The 23545-nt window shown below is 40.1% G+C and overlaps 1 protein-coding gene across 8 annotated transcripts in view; it reads left to right on the forward strand.

Moving 5' to 3' along the window:
- Positions 1 to 23545, forward strand: part of MTMR3 (myotubularin related protein 3) — a 92067-nt gene that overhangs the window by 39921 nt on the left and 28601 nt on the right. For 6 of the 8 annotated variants that reach the window (XM_084798677.1, XM_084798676.1, XM_084798680.1 and 3 more), the window contains 5 exons: positions 968 to 1020; positions 12332 to 12409; positions 13503 to 13592; positions 14149 to 14265; positions 20711 to 20793. In XM_084798677.1, coding sequence (XP_084654803.1) covers positions 12407 to 12409; positions 13503 to 13592; positions 14149 to 14265; positions 20711 to 20793 — 293 coding nt within the window. In that variant the 5' untranslated portion in view covers positions 968 to 1020; positions 12332 to 12406. The remainder of the gene's footprint in view (positions 1 to 967; positions 1021 to 12331; positions 12410 to 13502; positions 13593 to 14148; positions 14266 to 20710; positions 20794 to 23545) is intronic. The other 2 variants (XM_084798682.1, XM_084798678.1) reach the window with 2 other exon arrangements.

The raw sequence follows: 23545 nt of genomic DNA on the forward strand, positions 1-23545 counted from the left end.
CTGTAGGTTCAGGGAACAAGTGTTAATCATAGTCATTTTGTTCAGCCTCTCCAGCCACGAATTTTTAAATGTCTCCTCTGTGTTCAATTGTGTCTGAATCTGTTTCTTACTCTTTTCCCCCCTCGAGACAGGGTCTCTCTGTGTAGCCTGGGACTTTGTACACCAGGCTGACCTCAAACTCACAGCAATCCACCTGCCTCTGCCTCTCGAGTGCTAGGATCAAAGGCGTGGGCCACCACGCCCAGCTCTATTTCTTACTGTTTATAAGCAAGAAAGTCCTTTTGTTTTCATTTCCGTGGAAAATAAGATTATTTAGAAATGAAGATTTAATATTACCTTCTTAAAGTTTTGGACTCTTACCCTCCATTTGAAAAGTGAGACAGGACCATCTAGAAAGTACTCCATTTTTCCCCGAAGACACACCAGAGCCAACAAGATCTGTTTACCCACTGTCCACCCCGCCAAAATAGTTTAGGGGGCCTTGTTTATTTGGTTTAACTTGATTTGTTTTTTTAGACAGGGTTTCTCTGTGTAGCCTTGGTTGTCCTGGGCTTGCTTTGTAGACCAGGCTGACCTCAAAACTCACAGAGACCCACCTGCCTCTGCCTCCCGAGTGCTGGGATCAAAGACGTGTGCCGCCACCACCGGGCTAGAATTCAGTTGTATGAACAACAACAACAACAACAACAACAACAACAGCACTCTTAAACTACTACAGCAACAAGACCTTTAAGCTAGAAGCCCAAGGCTAGGGTAGAACGGCTGGGGCAGCCGCAGAGATTTCCCTGGCCAGCTGTGAGAGGCAACGCTTGTTCGCGCATATAGGAGCTTCTTAGGTTTCTGGTCCATGTAAGAAGCAAGTCTGACAGTTCACCAAGAGACTCTACAGCAGTTCAACACGCTGTTGGTGTAGAAAAGGGCTCTGCAATGGCATGACTTGATGAGAGAATGTTTGTTTCTCTTGCAGATTTCCTTGTGAAACCTTGTAGAAGAAAAAGTTCTCAGGACAATACTCATTTGGTAAGCTTGTTTTTCTCCGGCAAGAACTCTTCTGATTTGATGCAGGGAAAATGTATTTACAAATTAGTTTGGTGACACTGTCCCTGTCCATTTTCATTAGGACTCAGGCCAGATTACCTTTCTCATATGCATTTGTGTCATAATGTGATGTTCTTTATGCCTGAAACTGTTAAATAGTTGGGCTTTGCGTTAACTCTTTTGTCTAAAGTAAATGTTTACCCTTCTGGAGCTTTTGAAGTTTTTAATTTGTGTGTAGGGTGTGTGTGTGTGTGTGTGTGTGTGTGTGTGTGTGTGTGTGTGTGTGTGTGTGTGTTTTCAATCTTCTGGAGCTGGAGTGACAGGTGGTTTGAAAAGTGTCCCATGTGGATCCTGGGAAACAAACTCAAATTTCTATAGAAGAGCAGTAATCACTCTTAACCACTCAGCGATCTCTCCAGCCACCATTTTGGAGCTTTTGAAACTGAACTTCAGTTCTTATTTTTACACTGTCTTAAATAGATATTTAAGTGAAAGTCAAGATCTCATTACTAGAGTAAGCAGTACAACTGTGAGATGTGTTATGTGTTTGTTTATTTTGAAGCAGAGTCTGGCCTTAGATTAACTATGTGACAGATATGTGATGAAGATGCCCATGATCCTCCTGGGATTACAGACTTGCACTATCAGCAAGTTTGGGGGACCAAACTCAGGGCTTCATGCATGCTAGGAAAGCACTCTGCCAACTAAGCTACATCTCCAGCTATTTATTTTATTTATTTTCAGAGACAAGATCTCAACTGTGTAGACCTGGCTGTCCTTGAATTCAGAGATCTGCCTGCCACTGCCTCCTGAGTGCTGAGATTAAAAGTGTATGCCACTATACTTAGCTCTGTTTTTAAATTAGCATATATTACTTATATATCGTAATGGGCTTATTATAATATTTTCACATTTGTATATATTTTGATTATGTTTACCCCCATGGCCTTTTTTCCTTTTCATTCTCTCACTGATCCTTCGTCATGTCTTTCCTTTCCTTCATCCCGCATCCCTCTCTTTCCCCTTCCTTCCTCCTTTCATGACCCACTGTGTTTAATTAGGGTTGCCTGGATGAAATGTTATTTATGATCACTTTACTTGTGGCTGTACCCCTGGAAAAAGTGCCTCTCCAAAAAAAAGAAAAAAAGAAAAAAAGGAGATGCCTCTCCTGCCTCCAGCTACCATTAACTTTGTTGATATTCTCAAGAAAGAATGGGCCTTCCTCCTACCCTCCTCACATCCCACTCCTGACATAACGCTGACCAACCCGTGCTCCTGCTGTGAGTGCAAGAGTGTGGTAGCCTGCCTGGGGCGATGGCTCAGAGAGAGTTCTGTGCAAGCACAGGTCTCCAGCACCTACATAAAAGCCGCCTGTCTGTAATTCTAGTACTTCCGGGCAGAGACCGGGAATCCCTGGTGCAAGCTGGCTAGCTAGAGCACCGTGTCGGCGAGCCTCAGTTCAGCAGCAGGCCCTGCCCTCGTCAGCACAGTGGCCACTGATTAGAGGCCTTCACATTGATGAGCACACATGCACATGCTCCACCTCTTCTCCACTTATACGTTCTCTCCGCCTCCTCCCCCTCCCCGCCTCCTACCCCCTTACAGTATTTCCTGAGTTTGGAGAGGGTAGTGCAGGAATCTCATGTATAGCTCAGCTTTCATCACTTATTTTGACCAGTTACAAGTTTCTACCTCCGCTCCCTGCAAAAATAAGCTTCTTGACCAAAGACAAGAGTAGCACTGTTTTGTGGGGATAAATAAAAATATTTAGAAGGCAGTTCGACAGGAATGCCATACTCACTTAACAAAAGGACAACAGTAGCTTACCTAGTACAGTGTATGACTTTCCAAGCCAGGGGATTTTCACTAAGTTTACAGTACCAGGCAAGAGTTCCCCTCAGTGGAGAGGTAAACTCAACCAGAAGCCGTTATTCCTTTAACAGACTTGCCATTGTTGCTCTAGTGGGCATGTCTGGCCTGTCTAGTATTGCACACAGGGTTCACAGCTGAGTCTGACTGCTAATGACAGTTCTCCTGCATGGGGAGCACCTTCTGTCTCTGTGAAAGCCTGCTAAAAGGGAGGAAGCTTCCAGTTTAGTTAAAACTTGATTTCTGTATGTCCTGTGACCAAAGCTTGTGGTGTCGTAAGGAATAGAGTTTTACTGTGTAATTCTAGTGGGCAATCAATGTAGTGGCATAGTGTTTGGGTAACCCACAGGCCTTCTTGACTAACAGTTCATAGAGAAGTAGCTCATCCTGGCATTTTAGGGAATTCTGGGAGTAGCTTTATCTACTTATACAAGGTACCTCTGCTGAAACATTTTTTTGTCTTAAATTTTATTTTGTGATTAGCTTACAAAGCAGCAGGTTTCTTTATGGATTTTTAAAAATATTTTTAATTTATTTAGTTTATTTTATTATTTACTTCAATTTATTTAGTTTATTTTATCTCATTTTCCCTGCACGTGTCTATGTGAGGGTGCCAGTTGGAGTTACAGACAGTTGTGAGCTGCCATGTGGTTGCTAAGAATTGAACCTGGGTCCTCTGGAAGAGCAGTCAGTGCTCTTAACCGCTGAGCCATCTCTCCAGTTCTCCGTACAGATTTAATATATTATTATTAGCTTTAGGGGACCTCCCCTAACATAATGGTCTGAGAAAACAGAATTTTAAAGAATACTGGCTTGTTTTCTAGCCTGCCCTCTCCTCAGTCACCCATACACAATGACCTTGCCCAGTGTTCGTGCCAGGTCAAGTGCCCTTAACCTCTGAGCCATCTCTTCAGCCCTCCACCTTTGTTTTAAAGCTTGAAGTGTATAAAGACTATTTTGGGGACACTGTCTTACCAAAGACAGCCTATACCTGTAGGAGCATTTATTATCTTATATTGAGTGGTAGTAGCAGTGACCATAAAAAGACAATTATGCTGCTGAGAATCCTAAAAATATCACATGAAGCTGAGACTCACAGAAATATGATTTTCATTTACAGTCATAACTCTAATATAGGCCTGGCATTCCTAATCCCCAAGCCCACAATCTTAAGTGTTCCAAAGTCTGAAGGAAAAAAAAATTCCTGAAATCTGAACCCTGCCAATCTGATGCATTTTTGATAAGAGATGCTCCACTTGTGCACAGCATAATCAGGACTTACAGCTGCTACATGCTCAGTCATTGCTTTATATCAGTAATTGTTTTTTGTAATCTGGTTAAATGAAACTCTTTTATATAATAGTTGTTTTCAATTTCCTTTTAAGTACGGCTTGTAGCTGGCATGGTAGTTTTGTTTCTGTAATCTGATCACTTGGGAGGTTGAGGCAGAAAGCTCTCTGCCAGTTCTGGGTTACAGCGTGAGTTCCAGGCCAGCCTGGGCTATAGTATGAGACTGTGCTAGAAAACCAAAGCCAGGGGCAGGAGAGGTGGCTTAGTGGTTAAGAGCACTTGTTGCTCTTACAGAGGGTGTGGGTTCGATTGTCAGCACCACATGGTGGCTCACAGTTGTTTGTGACTCCAGCTCCAGAGCACCCAATGCCTTCTTTTGATCTTAGACTTCAGGCATACATTTGGTACACATACATGCATGTAAGCAAAACACTCTTACACATAAAAAGTAGTAGTGGTAGCGGTAGTAATAATAATGCCTGATGGGGTAGTGTACACCTGTAACCTCATCACTCAGAAGGTTGAGGGTCACAAATTTAAGGCCAGCCTGGTCTAACACAACAAGAGTCCGCCTTAGAACTAACCAGACGAAACTAAACCCATCTAATTAGAAATGTAAATGTTGTAAAAGTATGAAGATGGGAAGACTCTCTTCCTGGTTCCTTTCTTTTTGAGATAGGGTCTTGTGCCACAGACTAACTAGTCCCTGGCTCATTCTGTAGCTAAGGGTAACCTTGAATTCCAGTCTTAATCTATCTCCCAACTGCTGGGGTGTAAGTGTGTGTTGTGTCACTGTACCCAGCTTTTGGGATCTGGTGATGGAGCCTCAGGCCCTTGCACTAACTCTACCAGCTGACCTGCATCTGCATCCCTAGTCCTCCTCCCCTCCTCCCCCATTTAGAGGGACTGTTAACTATTACTGTGTCATTTTTCTGTACACATACAAAAGTGCTTTATAGTTAATGCAGATACTGCTTATGTGTAATTTACCTTAATTTAAAAAAAAAAATAACAGAACACTTAGAACTTTTACAGAGTTGAAGCCTGGGGTGGGAATGTGCTTATAATCCCAGCTTCCAAGAAACCGAAAATTCTAAGTTTGAGGTCAGCTGTGCTTTCATTTCCTGATCGTGCCTCAAAAGACAAAGCAAACAAACAAAAGCAACATAGTCTTTGATATGCTGGTGATTTTAGAAGCATATGTATGTGTACTCTTTAGTAATAATAACCCTTATATTCCTTCCTCCAAGGTTTATATTTTTCATTTAATAAATTGTTTAAGACCCAGTACTACTGAAATAGTGACTTGTCTAGAGATGGAAGGATAGGTTTTATTGTTGTTTTAAATGGCCTTTTGAGTGATTATGGGAAAATGGAAACAATATAAATATTTGACCAAGTAGTCTGTAGATTATGATAGATTGAGATATAATGAAATATTGAACTGCAACCCAAATGTATGTACTGATAAAGGAAGAATTTGATTTATTATTCGAATAAAATAGATTAGAGAATAGTAAATATAGTGTGATTCTCTTAATTCCCCTTCCACTTTTGGGGTTATGTTTTATGTGTTTTTATAAATGCATACTTTTTTTGGAAATAAAAGTATAAAATAGTTAATGGTAGCTGTACATAAATGTGGGTGGAAAGAAGTGCAGCAGAGGATTGTTAATTCAGAACCTGGCTGTTCTGGCAAGAGAGCACATCCAAAGACCTTGTAGATCTGTAAGATCATCTGGCTGGATTACAAACACGCCTTTAATCCAGGAGACAGAGGCAAGCAGATCAGAGTTCAAGGCCAACCTAGTATAGAGCAAGTATCAAGTAAGAAAAGCTTAGGTCCAGGTGTGGTGGCCCATGCCTTTAATCCCAAACAATGAAGGTAGAGTTAGTTTGTAGAAGGAAGCACCCATGTTTGAAAGTGATGTCTGATTGAGTGGCAGAAAAGGTCACGAATCAGAGAAGACATGACAGAATAGGATACGCCCAACACTCATGAGAAGAGAGAGAGGAAAGGGAAGCTACTTAAGCAGTTTTACAGAGAGGAGGGGACAGTTTTCCTAGGACAATAATGGAGAGATGGGTTACAGAGAGAGCACTCAGGTGAAGATGGAACAAGCCAGAAAATGAGAAGAAGCTAGAAGATTAGAGCAGATTGCTGGGTTAGTTTGACGCCAGGCAGTGCAATTCTGGCCTAAGTTATAAATTCTCTAATTTTGTTTAGCTCTCACTGCCAGGCTTTAATACACACCCTTGTTAAATTTTCAAACATTCTTCAAATACCTAGTTTTTCTTGTCTATATGGCCCTGTCTCTGTTCTAAATAGAAATACCATCCTTTTCCTATAGTTGTTTCCTAATTTTTAAAAATTGTTTTCTTCCTCTAATCCATTTATCCCACATCAGCCAGAGGGCTCATAAAATCATCAGATCCTGTCAGTCTGCAATTGGTAGTTACTGTACTTGGAGTGCAGTCTTTACCCTGTGTTGACATGGTCCTTTCTTTATGCAAATCTCCACCTTCAAAATTTGCAGCTTTCTGATCCAGCCAGCACGTTTTCGCCTCAGTGGCTTTTTAGTTTTTTTTTTTTTTTTAAATATGTAAAGGTCTTTGTTGGGTCAAGAATGGATGGTGGTCCCTATGCCAGAAGATTGTCATTTCTGATTGGTCACCTTTATTTAAAAGTAAGCCTTTTGCAATCTTTTTTTTTAGGATCATTATTTGTTACAGAAATAGAAGACATTATCTTTGAGTGAATACTTTAAATTGAGTACAACTTTCATAGGATTTATACTTACAAAAAAGTTAGGCCAGGCATGGTAGTACGTGCCTTAAATCCCAGTACTTGGGGGGCAGAGGCAGTAGGATTTCTGTGAGTTTTGAGGCCAGCCAATGAGTTCCAGAAAGATCCTGTCATCCTGGCTTCTCTCCGCCCCCCAAAAAGAATTTGTTAGGAAACATAGCTTCTGTGTATATGATATGCTTACTCTCATCAAGAGTTTACTTTGTAACTGGGTCTTGATTTATACTTCACTGTCATTGATGTTGACTGCATTTTATTTCTTATAGCTAGCTTTGATATATGTGTCCTTCTCTAAATTTTCTTTGGAAATTTAGAAAAATATTAATAGACACTAGATGCATTTTGATAAATATTAACACTAGTTTTATGAGGCTGACACTTTGATTTTTAAATTAGTTCTCCAGTATTGTATATATGTATATATATCTACACACATATGTACAAACACACATGCTTAATTGGCACACAGTTATTATGAATTGTAGACTATATTAGTACATTTCTCTATGTGAATACAACCTGTATGATACATCTCAGTGTCTTTGTGTGAGGAGCATCTGGAACCCCTTACTCTCTGTATGTAGTCTCTTGTGCTGTCAGGCATTAGAAGTTGTTCCTCTTTTAACCACTGTACTTGTTTACCCACTAACTACCTCACTCATCTCCTTCCCCAGCACCCTTCCCAGGTTCTAGTGACAACTGTTACATTGTCAACTTGTTTGAGATGAAAATTTTAGTTTTCATGTGTCATATATAAAGTAAAAATACAGTATTTATTTTTCTGTTTTTAATCTACTTCTCTTAACATAATGCCCTCTAATTCCATCACATTGCTACAGTGATAGAATTCTCTTCTTTTTATGGCTGACTGTTGTTTCATTGTATATATAGTTACTCATTCGGTGAACATCAAGGTTGATTGCATATTTTGTCTATCAAGATATGGAATAATAGAGATGAAATGCACAGAAATGCAGTTAGAGCTTCAACATCCTCTTTGTAGTTCCTTTGAAAACTTAAAAGTGCTATACTGTATATTTGAGGGTCTTGAACGATGGTAAGGAAATTTTATTATTAAAAAAATGAATACAAAAGCGGAGAAAATAATTTCATCTCCATTTACCCATCTCACTGGTCTTGAAAAATTACAGCTTGTGCCCCATCTTTTTTTCTTTTCTTGTTTTAATTTAGTACTTTTACTTTATTACATGTGTATAAAACAAACTACAAAAGTACATACAGCAGGGAGAACCATGTGACAATCATGAGAATAATGAGTTCTATACATGTTACATTCATAGTGACTTGGTCATCTGCATTCGTCTCATTTGAAGTAAGTGTTTTTCCTGTCTTGTTGGGTCTAAATTTCCGAATGAGATTCAATATCTACCCTATCTCAACTCTAATAGCTTAACTTCTTTATCTTGATCTAAAATGATCTTGTCCCCTAACCAGCTAAACTTGGTTATAAAACTATACTACCTTGTCTTCAATGCCCCCCAGAGACTTGAGAAGGAATAAAACTTAAAATCCTGATTGAACCAGCAGTGTGGGTTAGCAGCTTCCAAAATATACAAATTGACTTAAGACAGTTTAATTCCTGACCGGTCACCCAATACACTTTATAACGTTGGAGACTCATCTTCAACTTTCTGGCCTAATATTTCTGCCAGACTTGTTCACAGGGCAGGAACTATTGAGGACTTGCTTACCCTGACTTGGCAGAGTGCGGCCGTCAACTCTGCCTGCATCTAAGTTGCCCATTTTTAGACAGATTCTGTTTGTGGCAGGAACGAGGACATTTTGCCACCTTTGAAGCCATGTCCATAAGGAGGCTCTTTGCTCATCATCTTCTTTGAGGTCGGCTGTGTGTTGTCAGGAGTTAACTTGTCTTGTTGTCGAAGAAATTTAGGATTGTAAGAACAGCTTTAAATGCCATATTCTGTGCGCCCCTGAGGCTCTTGAAGACCTTATTCAACTATTTTACCTCATATATCAATAGAGTCATATCTATCTGTTAGACTTAGGATATATATTCATGTGTTAAAATCTGCCAGGTATTTGACATGCCCATGTTTTGTATCAAAACACTAAATTCTATAGCAATGACTTAGACATAACCTTCCTTATAAGTAACAATTAAGGCATCAAGTTAAAGAGTAGGTTCAATCATCTAGCTTTTGTTCTGCCCTCCATGTTTCTTAAACTCCCTTTCTTTCTTTTCGGCTCCCATCTCCTTGCCTGCGTATGCAAGATAAAGGCAAAGAGAGACGTTCCTGCGTTTCCCCTAATTTTTTCTCTGAATAAGACCAATAATGACTTATGGCCACCTCCTGATGAGATTAAGCATTTGTAGATCAAGCGAGCATACAACAACCTATTCAGCGCCCCCCCCCCCCTTTGAGGGCATGGGGCATCGTTCTCTTAAGGTTTCTTCGGGTTCAATTGGGGCACATGATACTTGGGAGTGGGCCCCCCAATTTTAGAGAGAACAGTTAAGCAATCTAGTGGTTGCATTTGTGGTTCAGTTTCTAGATGTTGAGAGATTCCAGGCTTAGTAGGAGATTGAAATAATGGTCCAAATTGGATGAGAAGTTTTCTACAGTGTTGTCCAGCACTCACGCCCCGTGGTGTTGTAGAAGTCCTCTTCATTCCACCTGCCCCTTTGTTTACCATTTCATCTGTGTGTAGTTCAGTGATATAGTTAAAAGATGAACCCTTTTAGAAAAAACAAGCCTAAAACCACGTGCAAAAAATCCATAGCACAACTGTATATATAGTTAATAAGCCATGTAATAACATCAAGTATTGTTGTCAAAGTTCTCATAATGTTTCAATTTGTTTTTATACTCTTTTTGAATTAGGATCCAAGTAATGTCCTGATGTTGCAATTGGTTGAAACAGTTGCTTATCTTAGAACTATCTATACATTTCTGGATGTTTGTGTATGTACTATGTGCAGGCTGGGTGCCCATTCAATCAGAAGGTGTCATATCTCTTGGAACTGGAGTGACAGACAGATAGTTGTGAATGCCATGTGGATGCTGGGAACCGAACTCTGCTCTTCTGGAAGAACAAGTGCTCTTAACTGCTGAGTCATATCTCCAGTCCCCACTAGAGTCTCTTAATTTATAAGCTTCCCTTTCAACTCTGTTGTCTGGAAATTTATTTGAGAATTTGGGTAATTTCTTTTATAGACCAGATCATTCTTTGCATCTTACATTTTACCAGCAGTCGTAAGAGTAGTGTCTGATTCTCCCCTTTATGTAGTAGGCAGAATACTTCTTTCTTAACTACATAGGTTTTATTTGTATATGAAAGGCAGGGTGTTTATCTTACTGTGTTAGGAATTTAACCTAGGGCCTTATACTGCATGTGCTAGGCATGAGCTAGATTTCCAGCTCAGGCTGATTCTTAGCCAATATTTAAAAACAAGAGATTGTTTCCCTTGCATCTCCAGTGGGTATGTATCGGAGAATGTGTTTTGTTATGAATTCATATTTAAAGACAGTGAAGCTCAGTTCATTGCTCTTAACTATTTTGACCAGTAAATCTCTTTAGGTTGGCTCATAAAAATCATCTTGCTCTTTAAAAAAAAAAAGATTTATTTTATATTTTACAAATAAACATTTACTATTTTTATTTTATGTGTATGGGTGTTTTGACTGCATGTATGTCTGAGTGCCATGTATGTGCCTAGCTGGTGTCCATGGAGGCCGGAAGAAGGCATCAGGCCGCTGAGCTGCAGTTCTAGGTAGATGTTGTGAGTAGCCATGTGGCCTTGGGGATGTTCAACTTCTCTAGAAGAGCAGCCAGGGCTCTTAACTCCTGAGTCATTTCTCTTGCCCTTACATTATTTTGTATTGTGTGTTTGTTTGTGTTAACGTATGTCACGTGTGGATTGGTCCCCTTGGAGGCTAAAGACAGCATATCCTCTAGAGGTGGAGCAATAGGAGGTTCCAAGCCGCCTGATAAGGATGCTGGGCATTGAACTCAGGTCCACTGAAAGAGTAATACATGTTCTTAACCAGTGAGCCAACTCTCAAGTACGAGTCATTTTTAAAATATTAATATATTCTTTAATAATTTCATACATGTATATGAATCTCCCGAGTCTTTTTGACATCCTGTCTGAGGTTTGATAGTTCTCCAGTTTTCCAGTCTAGTAAGGCTTGAGGAAACGTTCACATTTAGTGGATTGATTTTGTTGTTGTTTTGGTGACTAGATGCTTCAAAGACTGTGGAGAATCTGGCAACAGCGTTTGTCAGTCCAGTGCTTTTTATTGGATTTGTCACTTCCAGCAGCTCTCAGTAGCTTCCTTTGCCCCTTGTTTCCATCAGCCAACTAGTACCAAGCCCCCAGCCAGAGTGCTCTGTGAAAGTCAGCCTCTTCTCATAGCCCAGCAGAGGTGCTTGGCCCTGGCCCTGCCTTCCTTTCATGCTCTCTTTCACTTACTTCATGCTGCTCCTACGGCAGATGAGGATCAGACTCCTCAAATATCATCTTTTGCCTGTCTGTCTGTCTTTCTTTCTTTCTTTCTTTCTTTCTTTCTTTCTTTCTTTCTTTCTTTCTTTCTTGCAAACTTCAGCAAAATAAAATACTGGATATATGTGTGCTAACCTATGCAGAGAAAGGCATAGCACTCCTAGTAGCCCACCTTTGCATTTTTCTAGTTGGGTGCTCTTCTTTTGTTCTTAGAAACACAGGTGAAACTATTACAGTAGTAAATAATTTTTCAGGTAAGCACAGGATATCAGAATAATAAAGTAATACCGTGTATCCTTAGATGGGGAGACCCATTTTCAGTAAGATAAGCTACACAAACATCTTGATACATTAGTAGACTATTCTGTTTGCAGGCTGATTTTCATTATTGCATTTTGTTTTGTTTTGTTTTGTTTTTCAAGACAGTGTCTCTCTGTAGCCTTAGCTGCCCTGGACTCACATTGTAGACCAGGCTGGCCTTGAACTCACAGGGATCCAACTGCCTCTGCATCTCAAGTGCTGGGAGATGCACCCAGCCTCATTATTGCTTTTTAAAAATCTTTCTGCAAGGTGTGTAACATTTGAAAATTACTGTCAACACAGGAATGTTAGTGTTTTCACTTTTCTTACAGAACTAGTTTAAGTTAGTAGTAGTGTCACAAAGGCATTATTTAGTTTAGAACTAATGATGACAATTTAGCTGGCTGATAGGCAACTTTTTCTGGGCTGACTATGGTTGACTTTCAGGTCTATATATGCAACCTCTTTAATTAGGGTATGGCCAAGTAGGGGAAAAACCATTGGCAATTTTACCCCTTTCTTTTTTTCTTCCTAAAATAAAGGTCTCAAGCAGAAGAGAAAGAAGAGCCTTGTCAGAGACTGGAGAAGGACGGACTCTCTCTTGACCTGGCCTGGTCATGGTAAGAACCAAAAATAAGAAAATTAGAGTTGGACTTTTGTCTTGATAATACATGAACACTAATATATCTATTTTTCTTTTGTAAGGAATAATCTTTTTTTGCCAGTCTCTAATTTATCTCTACCTCCTTTGTCAGTTTCTCAGTACCAATCCAATAGAAATAGGATAGCTGTATTTATAGAAGCTGAATCCTAAGAGCAGCATACATTAAGTCAGTCAGTCAGTGGAGGCAAGATTGAAATAGGCAATGCTTGGACTCCAGCGTTTTCATTTCCTCCTTTACTAGGAAGCTGGTTTGGGGGTGTAGCTCAGTGTATGTTGCATATGTGAGGCCCAGGTTCACTTCCTCTCTCTTCCTAAATCTAGGAAGCAAGACACAGTGAAAATGGTGTGTGTGTGTGTGTGTGTGTGTGTGTGTGTGTGTGTGTGTGTGTGTGTAGAGAATTGTGAGATAGCCACTCACACTTTTTTCTTTAATTGATTGGCAGAATTGTGAAATATTTATTGTGAAATGTATTGCAAAATAAGCATATAATATAGAATGGTCACATTGAGCTAATTAATGCACCTGATCACACATAGCACACATTCTATATGAACTTGTTTTTTAGACAGAAACAATTTCCTGCCTTTCCTATTGTGTCTTCAACACTCTTTTGACCCCATAGCAGATGGGGTGATGTACATACCCTTCCCGTATCTTTTACTAAAAAACACAGTGGGTGTTTCAGTGGCATCTGGGCCATATTGGCAGAAAAGATGGAACACAGCCAGATACATCTCACTAATCCTAGGGATGTATAAGCAAAGCTTTGAGGACTAAAGAAATTGTTCTCTGTAACATCGTCTGATGTATGTATGTATGTATGTATGTATGTATGTATGTGTTGTATGAGTGTATATGTATGTATGTATGAGTGTGTTATGTATGTGTGTAGTTTTGTTTTGAACAGAGTGTTCATTCCTGTATCTAAAGTATTTCGTGCTGGTCATTGGATTATTATTGTGATTATGAAAGTAGACATGGCAGAAAAATAAAATATGGATGATTAGTAAAAGTTTGAAAATTATTTAAACATTGTGGGATTTTCCAGGATGAAGAAATGCGGCATAGCCTTGAGTGCATCCAGGCCAATCAGATCTTTCCCAGGAAGCAGCTGATTCGGGAGGATGAGAATCTTCAGGTAATTACAAGCCATTTTAAATTCTGTAATATGAGCTGGGTGGTAGTGGAAACCTTTAATCCCAGCACTCGGGAGGCAGAGGCAGGTGGATCCCTGTGAGTTCGAGGCCAGCCTGGTCTACAATGCGAGTCCAGGACAGCCAAGGCTACACAGAGAAACCCTGTCTCGAAAAACCAAAATAAATAAATAATTAATTAATTAATTAATTAATTCTGTAATGTGTGTTTGGCATCACAGTAATGATGGAGCAGAACTAGTGGGTTGAAGTAATATATAGTAGACACATCTTAAATGGTACTTATAAAAATGCAACCTGGAAAACTCCATTCATTTTTGCAAGTTATTTCTTAAAAAGTCATTGTTTGAGATGATTATTCCCTTTAGAAGTCCATAATTTAGACTTTTTTTGGATATGCCATCTTTTGGATTCTTTCTTTAAACTTGTATGGCAGAGAGTTTGTCTTCTTTTCACGTGATGATTTATTCACCTGCTTGCTTTTGGAGATTTGGCTTCTCTGCTCTGGAGCTCTGAAAGGTTTCTTCTTCTGTTTTTCAGGTCCCTTTTCTTGAACTTCATGGAGAGAGCACAGAGTATGTGGGACGTGCTGAGGATGCCATCATTGCCCTTTCTAATTACCGACTTCACATCAAGTTTAAGGAGTCTCTTGTTAATGTAAGTGATTACCAGCCACTCTCCCTGTACAGGGAGACAGGAAAAGGAAGAGGTGTGAGTTGTCCAGGCGTAGGTGTGTGAAAGAGTTGTGCTATGCTTTACTCTCAGTTACTTTGATGCTCAAGGAATACCAGGTTAATAAGGTACTCTTCTGCTTTATTAAAATAATGCTCTTGTCTGCTAAGGTGGCCATTCTTAGTTAATACTAATAGCCTGTACTAGGCGCTGCTGTATCCTTACGGTATAAAGACCATATGGGCCTTTCCCTCCCTCCCCCATTCTTTAGTAGTTACCAGCTGCTTCCGCCCAGATCACTTTTTGGGTCTTAATATTAAGTGAAAAAATGTTCTTAGAGCTCAGTATAAATAGTCATATTAGTTAAGTGCTCTGGTGGCTATTAAGTAGGTAAGAATACATGTTAATACATTGTTTATTTGCATAGTGGAAAAGGGAAGCTTGAAGTTGTTACGAGTGTCTTTGCCCTTTTTGAGCTATGAGAGTCCACTCTGTAGAACTGGCTCTTCCAATCCACTGCTGTTTTAGTAGTCTTCAATGAGCCAACCCAGAAAGGCCCCCGAGTTCACAGATTGCCAACGGTGGGAAATGTTCTTCCTACTTTATTTGCCAGTGTTGTGGCTTTCTGCATTTGAGTGCCAGGCCATAGAAGTATGTTGTGATGTCTTTCAGAGCTCAGGCCTACATTAAGATTATGCTATTGGGGGAATTTTTTGAAATCCATTGCTTGCATTCATTTCATTCACCTTTCTAGAAATTACCTAAGTACCTAAGTTTCATTCTTTATGAAATCTTTGAGTTGGCACTTACTATTTATTTATTTTCATAGTTTTAAACATTTATGTTTAAGGAAACATTTATGTCAAGGAAAAAGAAAATATACTATGCTCACAGTTTTCTAGTGACTAAAAGTACCTTGGGGGAAGAAAAGGGTTATTTCAGCTGAGTGTGGTGGTGCACTTCTTTAGTCCCAGCACTCTGTAGGCAGAGGCAGGTGAATCTCTAAGTTGAAGGTAAGGCTGGTCTACAGAGTTCCAGGATAGCTAGGGACTATGCAGAGAAACCCTGCCTTTCGGGGAGGGAGGGAGAGGTTACTTCATCATTCAGCTTGCAGTGTGTCATTGAGGGCCGCCTTGATAGGAGCTGAAGCAGAACCCAGGGATGGCACTGCCCTCTGTGCTCTGTACTCTCCCCACATCAAGATCATCCCCTTGGCCAATCTAATGCAGACAGTTCCTCAGTTGAAGGGGCCCTCTTCACAGATGACTCTAGTTTGTGTCAAGGTAACAAAAACTAACTAGCACAGCAAGGGTTCATCTGGATTTGACAGTCATGACCGGTGGGGAAAAGATGGAAGTGGTAAAATAACTGCAATTGAAAATTCCCTACCACGTCCCATGGAAGTGAGTAACATTACTACTCAACTTCAACTTAATTTTTCTTCTTTTAATGATTAGAATCAGTGAACTTATAATTAAATTGCCTGTGAGAATGATAAGGGTTTATTCCATTACTTTTCCCATATCCTGTTTATCAGCTTACTAGGGTTGGGTAAGTATTTAAAGGTCTACTTTTAGGTTTGTTTGGGAATAAGGTCTGCTGGAGAATCACTTCACCCACTATCTTAAAGCTTTTGTTGTTTTCTTAATTTGTTCTGTGAAAGTCAAACTGTGCAGCATGATGTGCACCTGCGGTTCTTGTCCCTGCCAGCTTTTCTGTCCCCTTTTACTAGTAAAACTAGCCTTCCTGGACCACAGAGAGCAGGCAGACCTCATACTTTGCACATTTCCCCCTTCTCTCGTGCCTGGGAAACTTTCATCTCTCGGGACCCTCTGTGAAGTTCTGCTCCATTCCATCCCCTTCCTGGCAGTAATTGCTGTCAGTGGGCCGCTTCTGTGTCTTAATGCACTTTGACACATTTACTAGGCACGTTGTAACTCTTGTGGATCTTTGTATCTTCTTTTGTAACTCTTTGTATCTTACACCAACTCAGTAAGTGTGCAGTGAGTGAACTTAATATGGATTTGAGATGGTGAAGTTCACTTTAAAACTGTGTTTCTGTGACTAGGCCCATGTCAGTCATAATTTATCTGTTACAGTAGCTTTATGAGTAGGTTGTACTCTGATATTTTTTACCAAAGTCTAAGGAAACTGACTACTACACTTACTTTTAACCATTCCTCACATTTGTTTCCTCCAGCATTATAACTCTCTAAGGCTCTAAGCCTTTGTGTCATCTACAAAACCAGATACTGTATTTGTGCAGAAAATGATTATTTAAAAATTATCTTGACATTGTAGGGGCTATGAACATTATCAGTGAAGAGCCACCACAGTTAGTGCTAGCCTTACTGAAGCCCGAGCTAACTGCAGGACAAAGATGGCTAGTTGCTCTACACTGCACACTAGATGGTTCTCTCCATCGCTCTATTCTTTCTCCAGCAGATGAGTATTGCAGCAGAACACAGGAGGTCAAGAGACCCTAGTAAAGGTTATTTTATCTGGAGCTTGCACATTGAAGCCGTTGGAACCCACATGTGCTATCTCTGTGGTGGCATGCCCTACTTTATGTTGTTTAGTACTTCAGAACATGACTTGCCGCTGATGGCAAGTTTTAAATAGCTACCCAATATCAAACATTCTTTTCACAGAACATTGACTGTTTATAGGTTTGGATACTGTATGTACTATTACTCTAATCACCACAACCTCAGTCACACCCGCTACAGTTCCTAGGGTGAAGCTCCTCTGTGGTAGAATCCATTTGTAGCTTCCTGGTATGAGCAATCTGTTCTTCATTTTTCCTAAACTGTGCTCTTTGAAGTTTACAACTAAATGTTCAGGTAGGAGTTATGAACATTTAAAACAGTTTTTGTTGTTGAATAACCTGATTCTCACTCAGCCTGCTGCTTCTGAAACTTGAGTAAGTGGCATGAGGCTCAGGCAGAGGCTGCTTCACTGTTTGCAGCAAACCGCTCTTGAGTGTCAGATGCTCACCTTGCAGTCATGTCTCCTCGCTGGAGCCTGTTCCCTTTTACTGGTGTGTTTTGCTCTTATGAGCGTGTTTTGTAGGGTGTAGATAAAGCCCTACAGGGAAATCATGACCTTCAAAATGTAGACAGAGGCGCTGTGAAATGGCTCAGCACTGAGGAGCACTGCTGTCCTTCCAGAGGTCCTGAGTTCCCCTGCGCTGCCCACATGGTGACTCACAGCCATCTGTAATGGGATCCGATTCCTTCTTCTGGTGTGCAGACATATACATAAAATAAATATTTTTGTTTTTAATGTGGACTGAGGATAGAAGAGATATCTCAGCAGCTAAAGGCAGTTGCTGGACAAGGCTGCTGGCCTGAGTTCAGCCCCTGAAACCCACATGAAAGTGGAAGGAGAGAACCAATTCCCTGCTGTTGTCTTCTGACCCTTGTGTGTTTGCTGTGGTGCCTGGGTGGGTGGGTGCGTGTGTGCGTGCGTGCGTGCACGCGTGCATACAGAATAACATAATATTTAGAAAAAATGTAGACTTGAGTTTTAAGCAGAAATGATTTATAAAACTGTGTTTCTTGATCCGTCTGTCAGTGCCTAAGGTAGCAGTATAGCAGCTGTCTAGCAGTCACCTTTGCTCACCACACACCAGGAAGACGTTTTTGTTATTTGCTTGTTTTATTTTTGAGACAGGGTCTTTTGTATAGCCATAGCAGATCTGGTGCTGACTATGGAGCTCCGGCACACTGTGAGCTCCGATAGGCCTCTTGCCTCAGCCTCCTGGGTGCTGAGACTATAGGACTGAGCAGGCTGGCTTCAGAAGTATATCTCGTTAGCACCTAGTCATTCCTTTTGGCTTATAATTCTACCACAGGGGCCATTGAAAGTAGATCTGGAGGGTAAAACTTATTTATATCCAAAACGAACAGGAGTCAGTGGAGCCCTTTAATCTGTGACAGTCTTTTTTTTTTTTTTTTTTTTTTTTTTTTTCCTGGTTGGTTTTTAAAAGAGAAATTTTGGTGCCTTATTCTATTGCTTATGGCAGATCGTAGGCTTGATTCTTACTGGCTTTATTTTCACCATGTTCTGCCATGATGTGTGTTAGAAGAAGCCTGGGCTACGGAGCAGGCGTGGCTGTGTTTATAGTGCAGCAGTTTAATCTTCCTGAGCCTTTGAATCTTTCATTCTTTGTTTATGAGGCTGCATACTGGGTAGGAGAGGTGTTACGAAATAGAGGGGTTTGTTTTGTTTTGAATATGTGAGGGGTGTTGGGAAAGCTAGAGCAGTGTTGCAAGCCTTAAGAAAGGAGAAGCTTGCTTAGATGCATGGGGAGGAGAAGGTGGCCAATCCTCTCTCTTAAAGGAGGTGGAGCGAGCCTAGGACAGAAAGGAGAAGCAAAGGACAGAGTGGAGCCAGGGGTCTCTTGTTTTCTTACTTTTTGATTTCATTGATGCTGCTCTTGAGTGTGACAATTTTTGTATTAAAATTTGATGTTTTGTGGGACTGGAGAAGGTAGTTGAGTGGTAAGAACATTTATTGCACTACCAGAGAACCTGTGACTGGTTCCCAGCACCCACACAGTGGCTCACAGCCGTCTGCAACTCTAGTTTCAGGGGACCTCTGAAACTTCCTGGCCTCTGAGGGCACTGTGTGCATGACATACGGACATACATGCAGACAGAACACCCATACACACAGGGTAAATAAATCTTTTTTTAAAGACTTTTTTTTCTTTTTTAATTTTTATTATTATGGATGAGTGCTTTATCTGCATGTGCCAGAAGAGGGCAACAGATTTCATTATAGATGGTTGTGAGCCACTGTGTGGTTTGCTAGGAATTGAACTTGGGACCTCTGGAAGAGGAGACAGCACTCTTAACCTCTGAGGCATCTCTCCAGCCCAATAAATAAATCTTTTTTTAAAATCTGCATTTCTCCACATCTGTGTGTGATTCCAATTGACTTGGATGCAAGAACAACAACAACAACTACTACTACTACTACTACTACTATTATTATTATTATTTCTCCTCCTCTTCTAATTCTTTTTCTTCTTCCTCTTCCCCCTCCCTTTTTTCTTCTTTCTTCTTCAGTGGCTCAGTGATTAAGAGCACAAATTTGCCCTTGCCAGTGACCTGAGTTCAGCTCCCAGCACCTACTTTGCATGGCTCACAACCAAGTGTTATTCCTGCTCCAGAGAATCCAACACTTCTGTCACCTGAGGGTGCTGTGTTCACATCCACACACCCACATGTAGACATACACGCATTCACATAATTACAAATAAAAATAAAAGCTTTATAGTTCTCTCATTTGCCAGACTGGCAGATTACCTCATCATGTATTGAGAGATGGGGGAAAGATAGCTAGCTTGCAGGAATACATTAAAAATATATATATATCAAAACAAAACAAAGAGTCTGCCTGAGAACCAGTCATTGTTATATTCTAATCTTGTCTTTTTTCAAAAAAAGAATACTGTATTTCTTTATTGTATATGAACCTTGAACTCAGGTTGCCAGACTTGGCAGCAAGCACCTTTCTTTTCCTGCCCTAATCTCTTTCCTCTTGATTTCCCTATTCCCTCGTGATGATTTTATCTTTACTGACAATTCTCTCCCTCCCCCTCCTGCCCTCGAGTTATAGGCTCTTTTAGTTGTATCAGCTGCAGTTTCTGATGCAGCACCTTGGGGTTAAGGGGTTAAACAAGCAGAGAGATAAATGCTCCTTTTTTCTTGGAATATAAGCAAGAATGCATAGTATTCCTCTTACTCCAATTCTATTACAATTGTAAGGGAGTTTTTTATAGCTTATATACTTAGAAACAAGGCCTTCACCCTGAGGCAAAAACTTCTAGGCTTCTCTGAATAATATTATTTAGTTTGCTACTCTTTTTCAGTCTGTGCCCCAGTTTCTGTTTCTGTGTTTCAGCCTTCTAGCCCTGGACTTCTTTTTGACCCAGCATCCTTGTTCTGAGGGTTCTCTGCTGATTCTGGCAGCTGCATGGTAGGTCAGAGTTAGAAGCCTTCTTGGCTAAGAACTTAGGCATGCATAAACATACGCTGCCACCTGGGACAGTGAATACATGCAATCTTCTTTGCACTTGGCCTGTCGTGCTTTTGTGTAGTGCTCTCCAACTTTTGTATTACTGCACATCGTAGCTTCTTAAAGTAGTGCCTTGAGAGATGAGCTTGTGGGGTTGATACCCAAGGACTTAGTTCCTCTTCTTTTCCAGAGTTCATACATCTTCTTGGTGGTCATCATGCTGTGACTTGAGCTCACTGATTTAGGGAAAGCGAAACTCTAATCCACTCTTTAGTAAATTACCACTGATCCAACTAAATTTGCGATTCTGTTTGCTTCTTTCCTGTTAATCAGTTGGGCTGGATGTGCCTAGAAAGTCAGTGCCTTTTGAGTAAGAATGCTCTTTCCTTTTTAATTTTTGCAGGTTCCATTACAGCTTATAGAAAGTGTTGAATGCCGTGATATATTTCAGCTTCATTTGACATGCAAAGACTGCAAAGTTATCAGGTAGGTTTATGAGGCTGTGAAGTATTGGGGAAAATAGTCTTTAAGAGTGGTTACGTAGTTAACAAAATATCTTCTGAAGGTCAACTTTGTTAGGATAATTTCTGAGTAGTTAGTACCTGGAATATTTTATTCTTGGTATATATTGGTGCACAAACAGATACATTTAACTCTGAAACTTTACCCCAACTCTGTTATTTGCAGAGTGTGTGTGTGTCTGTGTTTGTGCGTCTGTCTGTGCGTGGTATGAGAGAGAGAGACAGAGAATCTTTTCTGAAAAATTAAAGTAAGTTTCTTCATTTCTCTCTTCAACTTTTTATTTGTTTGTTTTTGGACTTGCTGTGTAGACCAGGCTGGCCTCAAACTCAGAGAGATCCACCTGTCTCCCTCCCTGAGTTCTGGGATTATAGGCGTGTGCCACCACACGCAGCCAACCTTAAACTCTTTAAGTGTGCTTTTCTAACAGTAGAATATTTTGTTATATAATCAGCACATCATTGTCAGTTTTACAACTTTACTATGATAGTGCTTTAGCCAAATCTACTATCCCTGCTCCAGTGATGTCTTCTATAGCGCTCCTCAGCACTCTTTTATTCAGCACATTCAGTAAAGAATTCAAAGTCAGGTAATACATTTAGCTGCTATGACTATATAATTTATGTAGCCTTTGACAGTGACATTTTGAATAATACAGTTTTCTGTTTTAATAGATTGTTTCTCACCTTCTGCTTGTCTAGAGTTTCCTCAAGATTAAATTGAAGTTCTATGTCTTAAAATAGAATGTGTACACACACACACACACACACACACACACACACACACACACACACTCTCCTTTACAAGGTATTGTGTTACATCTAGAGACATCAATCCACTGGTCTCCTATTGATGAGTTTTGATTAGTCCAATCAAAGTGTTATCCAATTTCTGTATAATTTCTATATTTTCTTTCTTGAAACTAATAAACAATCTGTGGGAAACATTTTGAGAAAATGCAGGTGTCTTGTTTTTCTATGTTTAGCATTCATGATTTTATTAAATCTAATGTTAACTATGATGGTTGAAAAATGATGCATGAGAGGGAGCTGGAGACATGGCTCAGAGTTTAAGAGTGCTTGCTGTCAGCTCTTCCAAAGGTCCAGAGTTCAATTCCCAGCATGATGGCTCACAGCCCTTTATAATGAGATCTGGTGCCCTCTTCTGGCCTGCTGGTGTTATGTGCAGGCATAATACTGTATACATAATAAATAATTCAACCTTTTGTGTATGTGTGTGAGAGAGAGGGCGAGGGGGAGAAAACACTATGATGCCTGAAATATGTTCTTAATTTAGTAATTCTAGATATGTCCAGTTGTTGACATTTTTACTTCTTTGATCTGTTTTGGGGTACCAGTAAACACTGTATTGTCATGTTGATGAACTACATTGACTGGGACAAGGCAAGGCTTTAGTGGTCTCCTTGGTTTTGTTGTTGTTGTTGTTGTTGTTTTGAGACAGGGTTTCAAAAAATAGCCTTGACTGTTTTGGGCTCACTTTTGTAGACTAGGCTGGCTTTGAACTCAAAGAGATCTGCCTGCCTCTGCCTCCCCAAGTGCTGGGATTACAGGAGTAGACCACTGCGCCCAGCTGTTAGTCTCCTTGAAACTCTCTGTGCAGCCCAAGGTTGCCCAAGACTTCTTGGAATATTCTAGCTTCAGCTGTCTGAGTACTGGGATTACAGGAATGAGCCAGCACACCCATCTAATTTTTGATAGATAACTGGTAGCCTTTCAGACTTTAAATTTTACTTAGTTTCAGTTTTTAGAAATACATATAAAAATATAAATTATATAAGTCCTCAAAAAATAAATTTAGCATTAATTTTTGATTTTTTTGTTTGTTTTTTCTTGAGACAGGGCTTCTCTGTGTAACAGCTCTAGCTGTCTTGGACTCACTCTGTAGACCAGGCTGGCCTCGAATTCACAGAGATCCGCCTGCCTCTGTCTCCCAAGTGTTGGGATTAAAGGCGTGCGCCATCACCGCCTGGAAGCATTAATTATTTTAACCCTTTAATTGTATATCCTGGAAATTTCTGTTGCTAATAGAACTGTTTTGTTTTCTGGTGGTTGCAACTGAATGTTTATGTGTCCTCTGCCTTATTTTGGATCTGATTGTCCTGATTTGATGAGTAGACAAAATTTTGAAACCATCTCCCAGCTGGCTATGGATAGTATTGTGGTCTCTTTTTTAGGTTGGCTTGTGTTTTAACAAAAGAAAAAAGGCTCTTCTGAATATATTTCTTTCCTCCTTTCTTTTTCTTTCTTTCTTTTTCTTTCTTTTTCTTTCTTTCTTTCTTTTTTTCTTTTTTTGGTTTTTCAAGACAGGATTTCTCTGTGTAGCCTTCGCTGTCCTAGATTTAGTCTATAAACCAGACTGGCCTTGAACTCATGGAGATCTCCTTACCTCTGTCTCCCAAGTGCTGGAATTAAAGTTGTGTGCCACCACTGCCCAACTTGAACATGTTTCTTAAGAGATATAACTTGTAAAACTAGCTGAAGACGTAGGGTGAGACCTGATCATCAAGGAGACAAACTACTAATACTTTCTTTGATAATCACTTTCAGAAGAGATCCATTAGGTTAAAATAATAGATTTTCCACATGCCCATATTTTCTCCCACCACTGGCTAAAATGTGTTGCCTCTGTTTTTATTGTAAGCAGTAGTGAATGACTGTCTCACTCTTAGTTGTCTTTCTCTTCATTAAGAATAGACATT

The sequence above is a fragment of the Acomys minous genome, assembly GCF_964271855.1.
Source record: "Acomys minous genome assembly, chromosome: 10".
Classification (NCBI taxonomy): Eukaryota; Metazoa; Chordata; class Mammalia; order Rodentia; family Muridae; genus Acomys; species Acomys minous.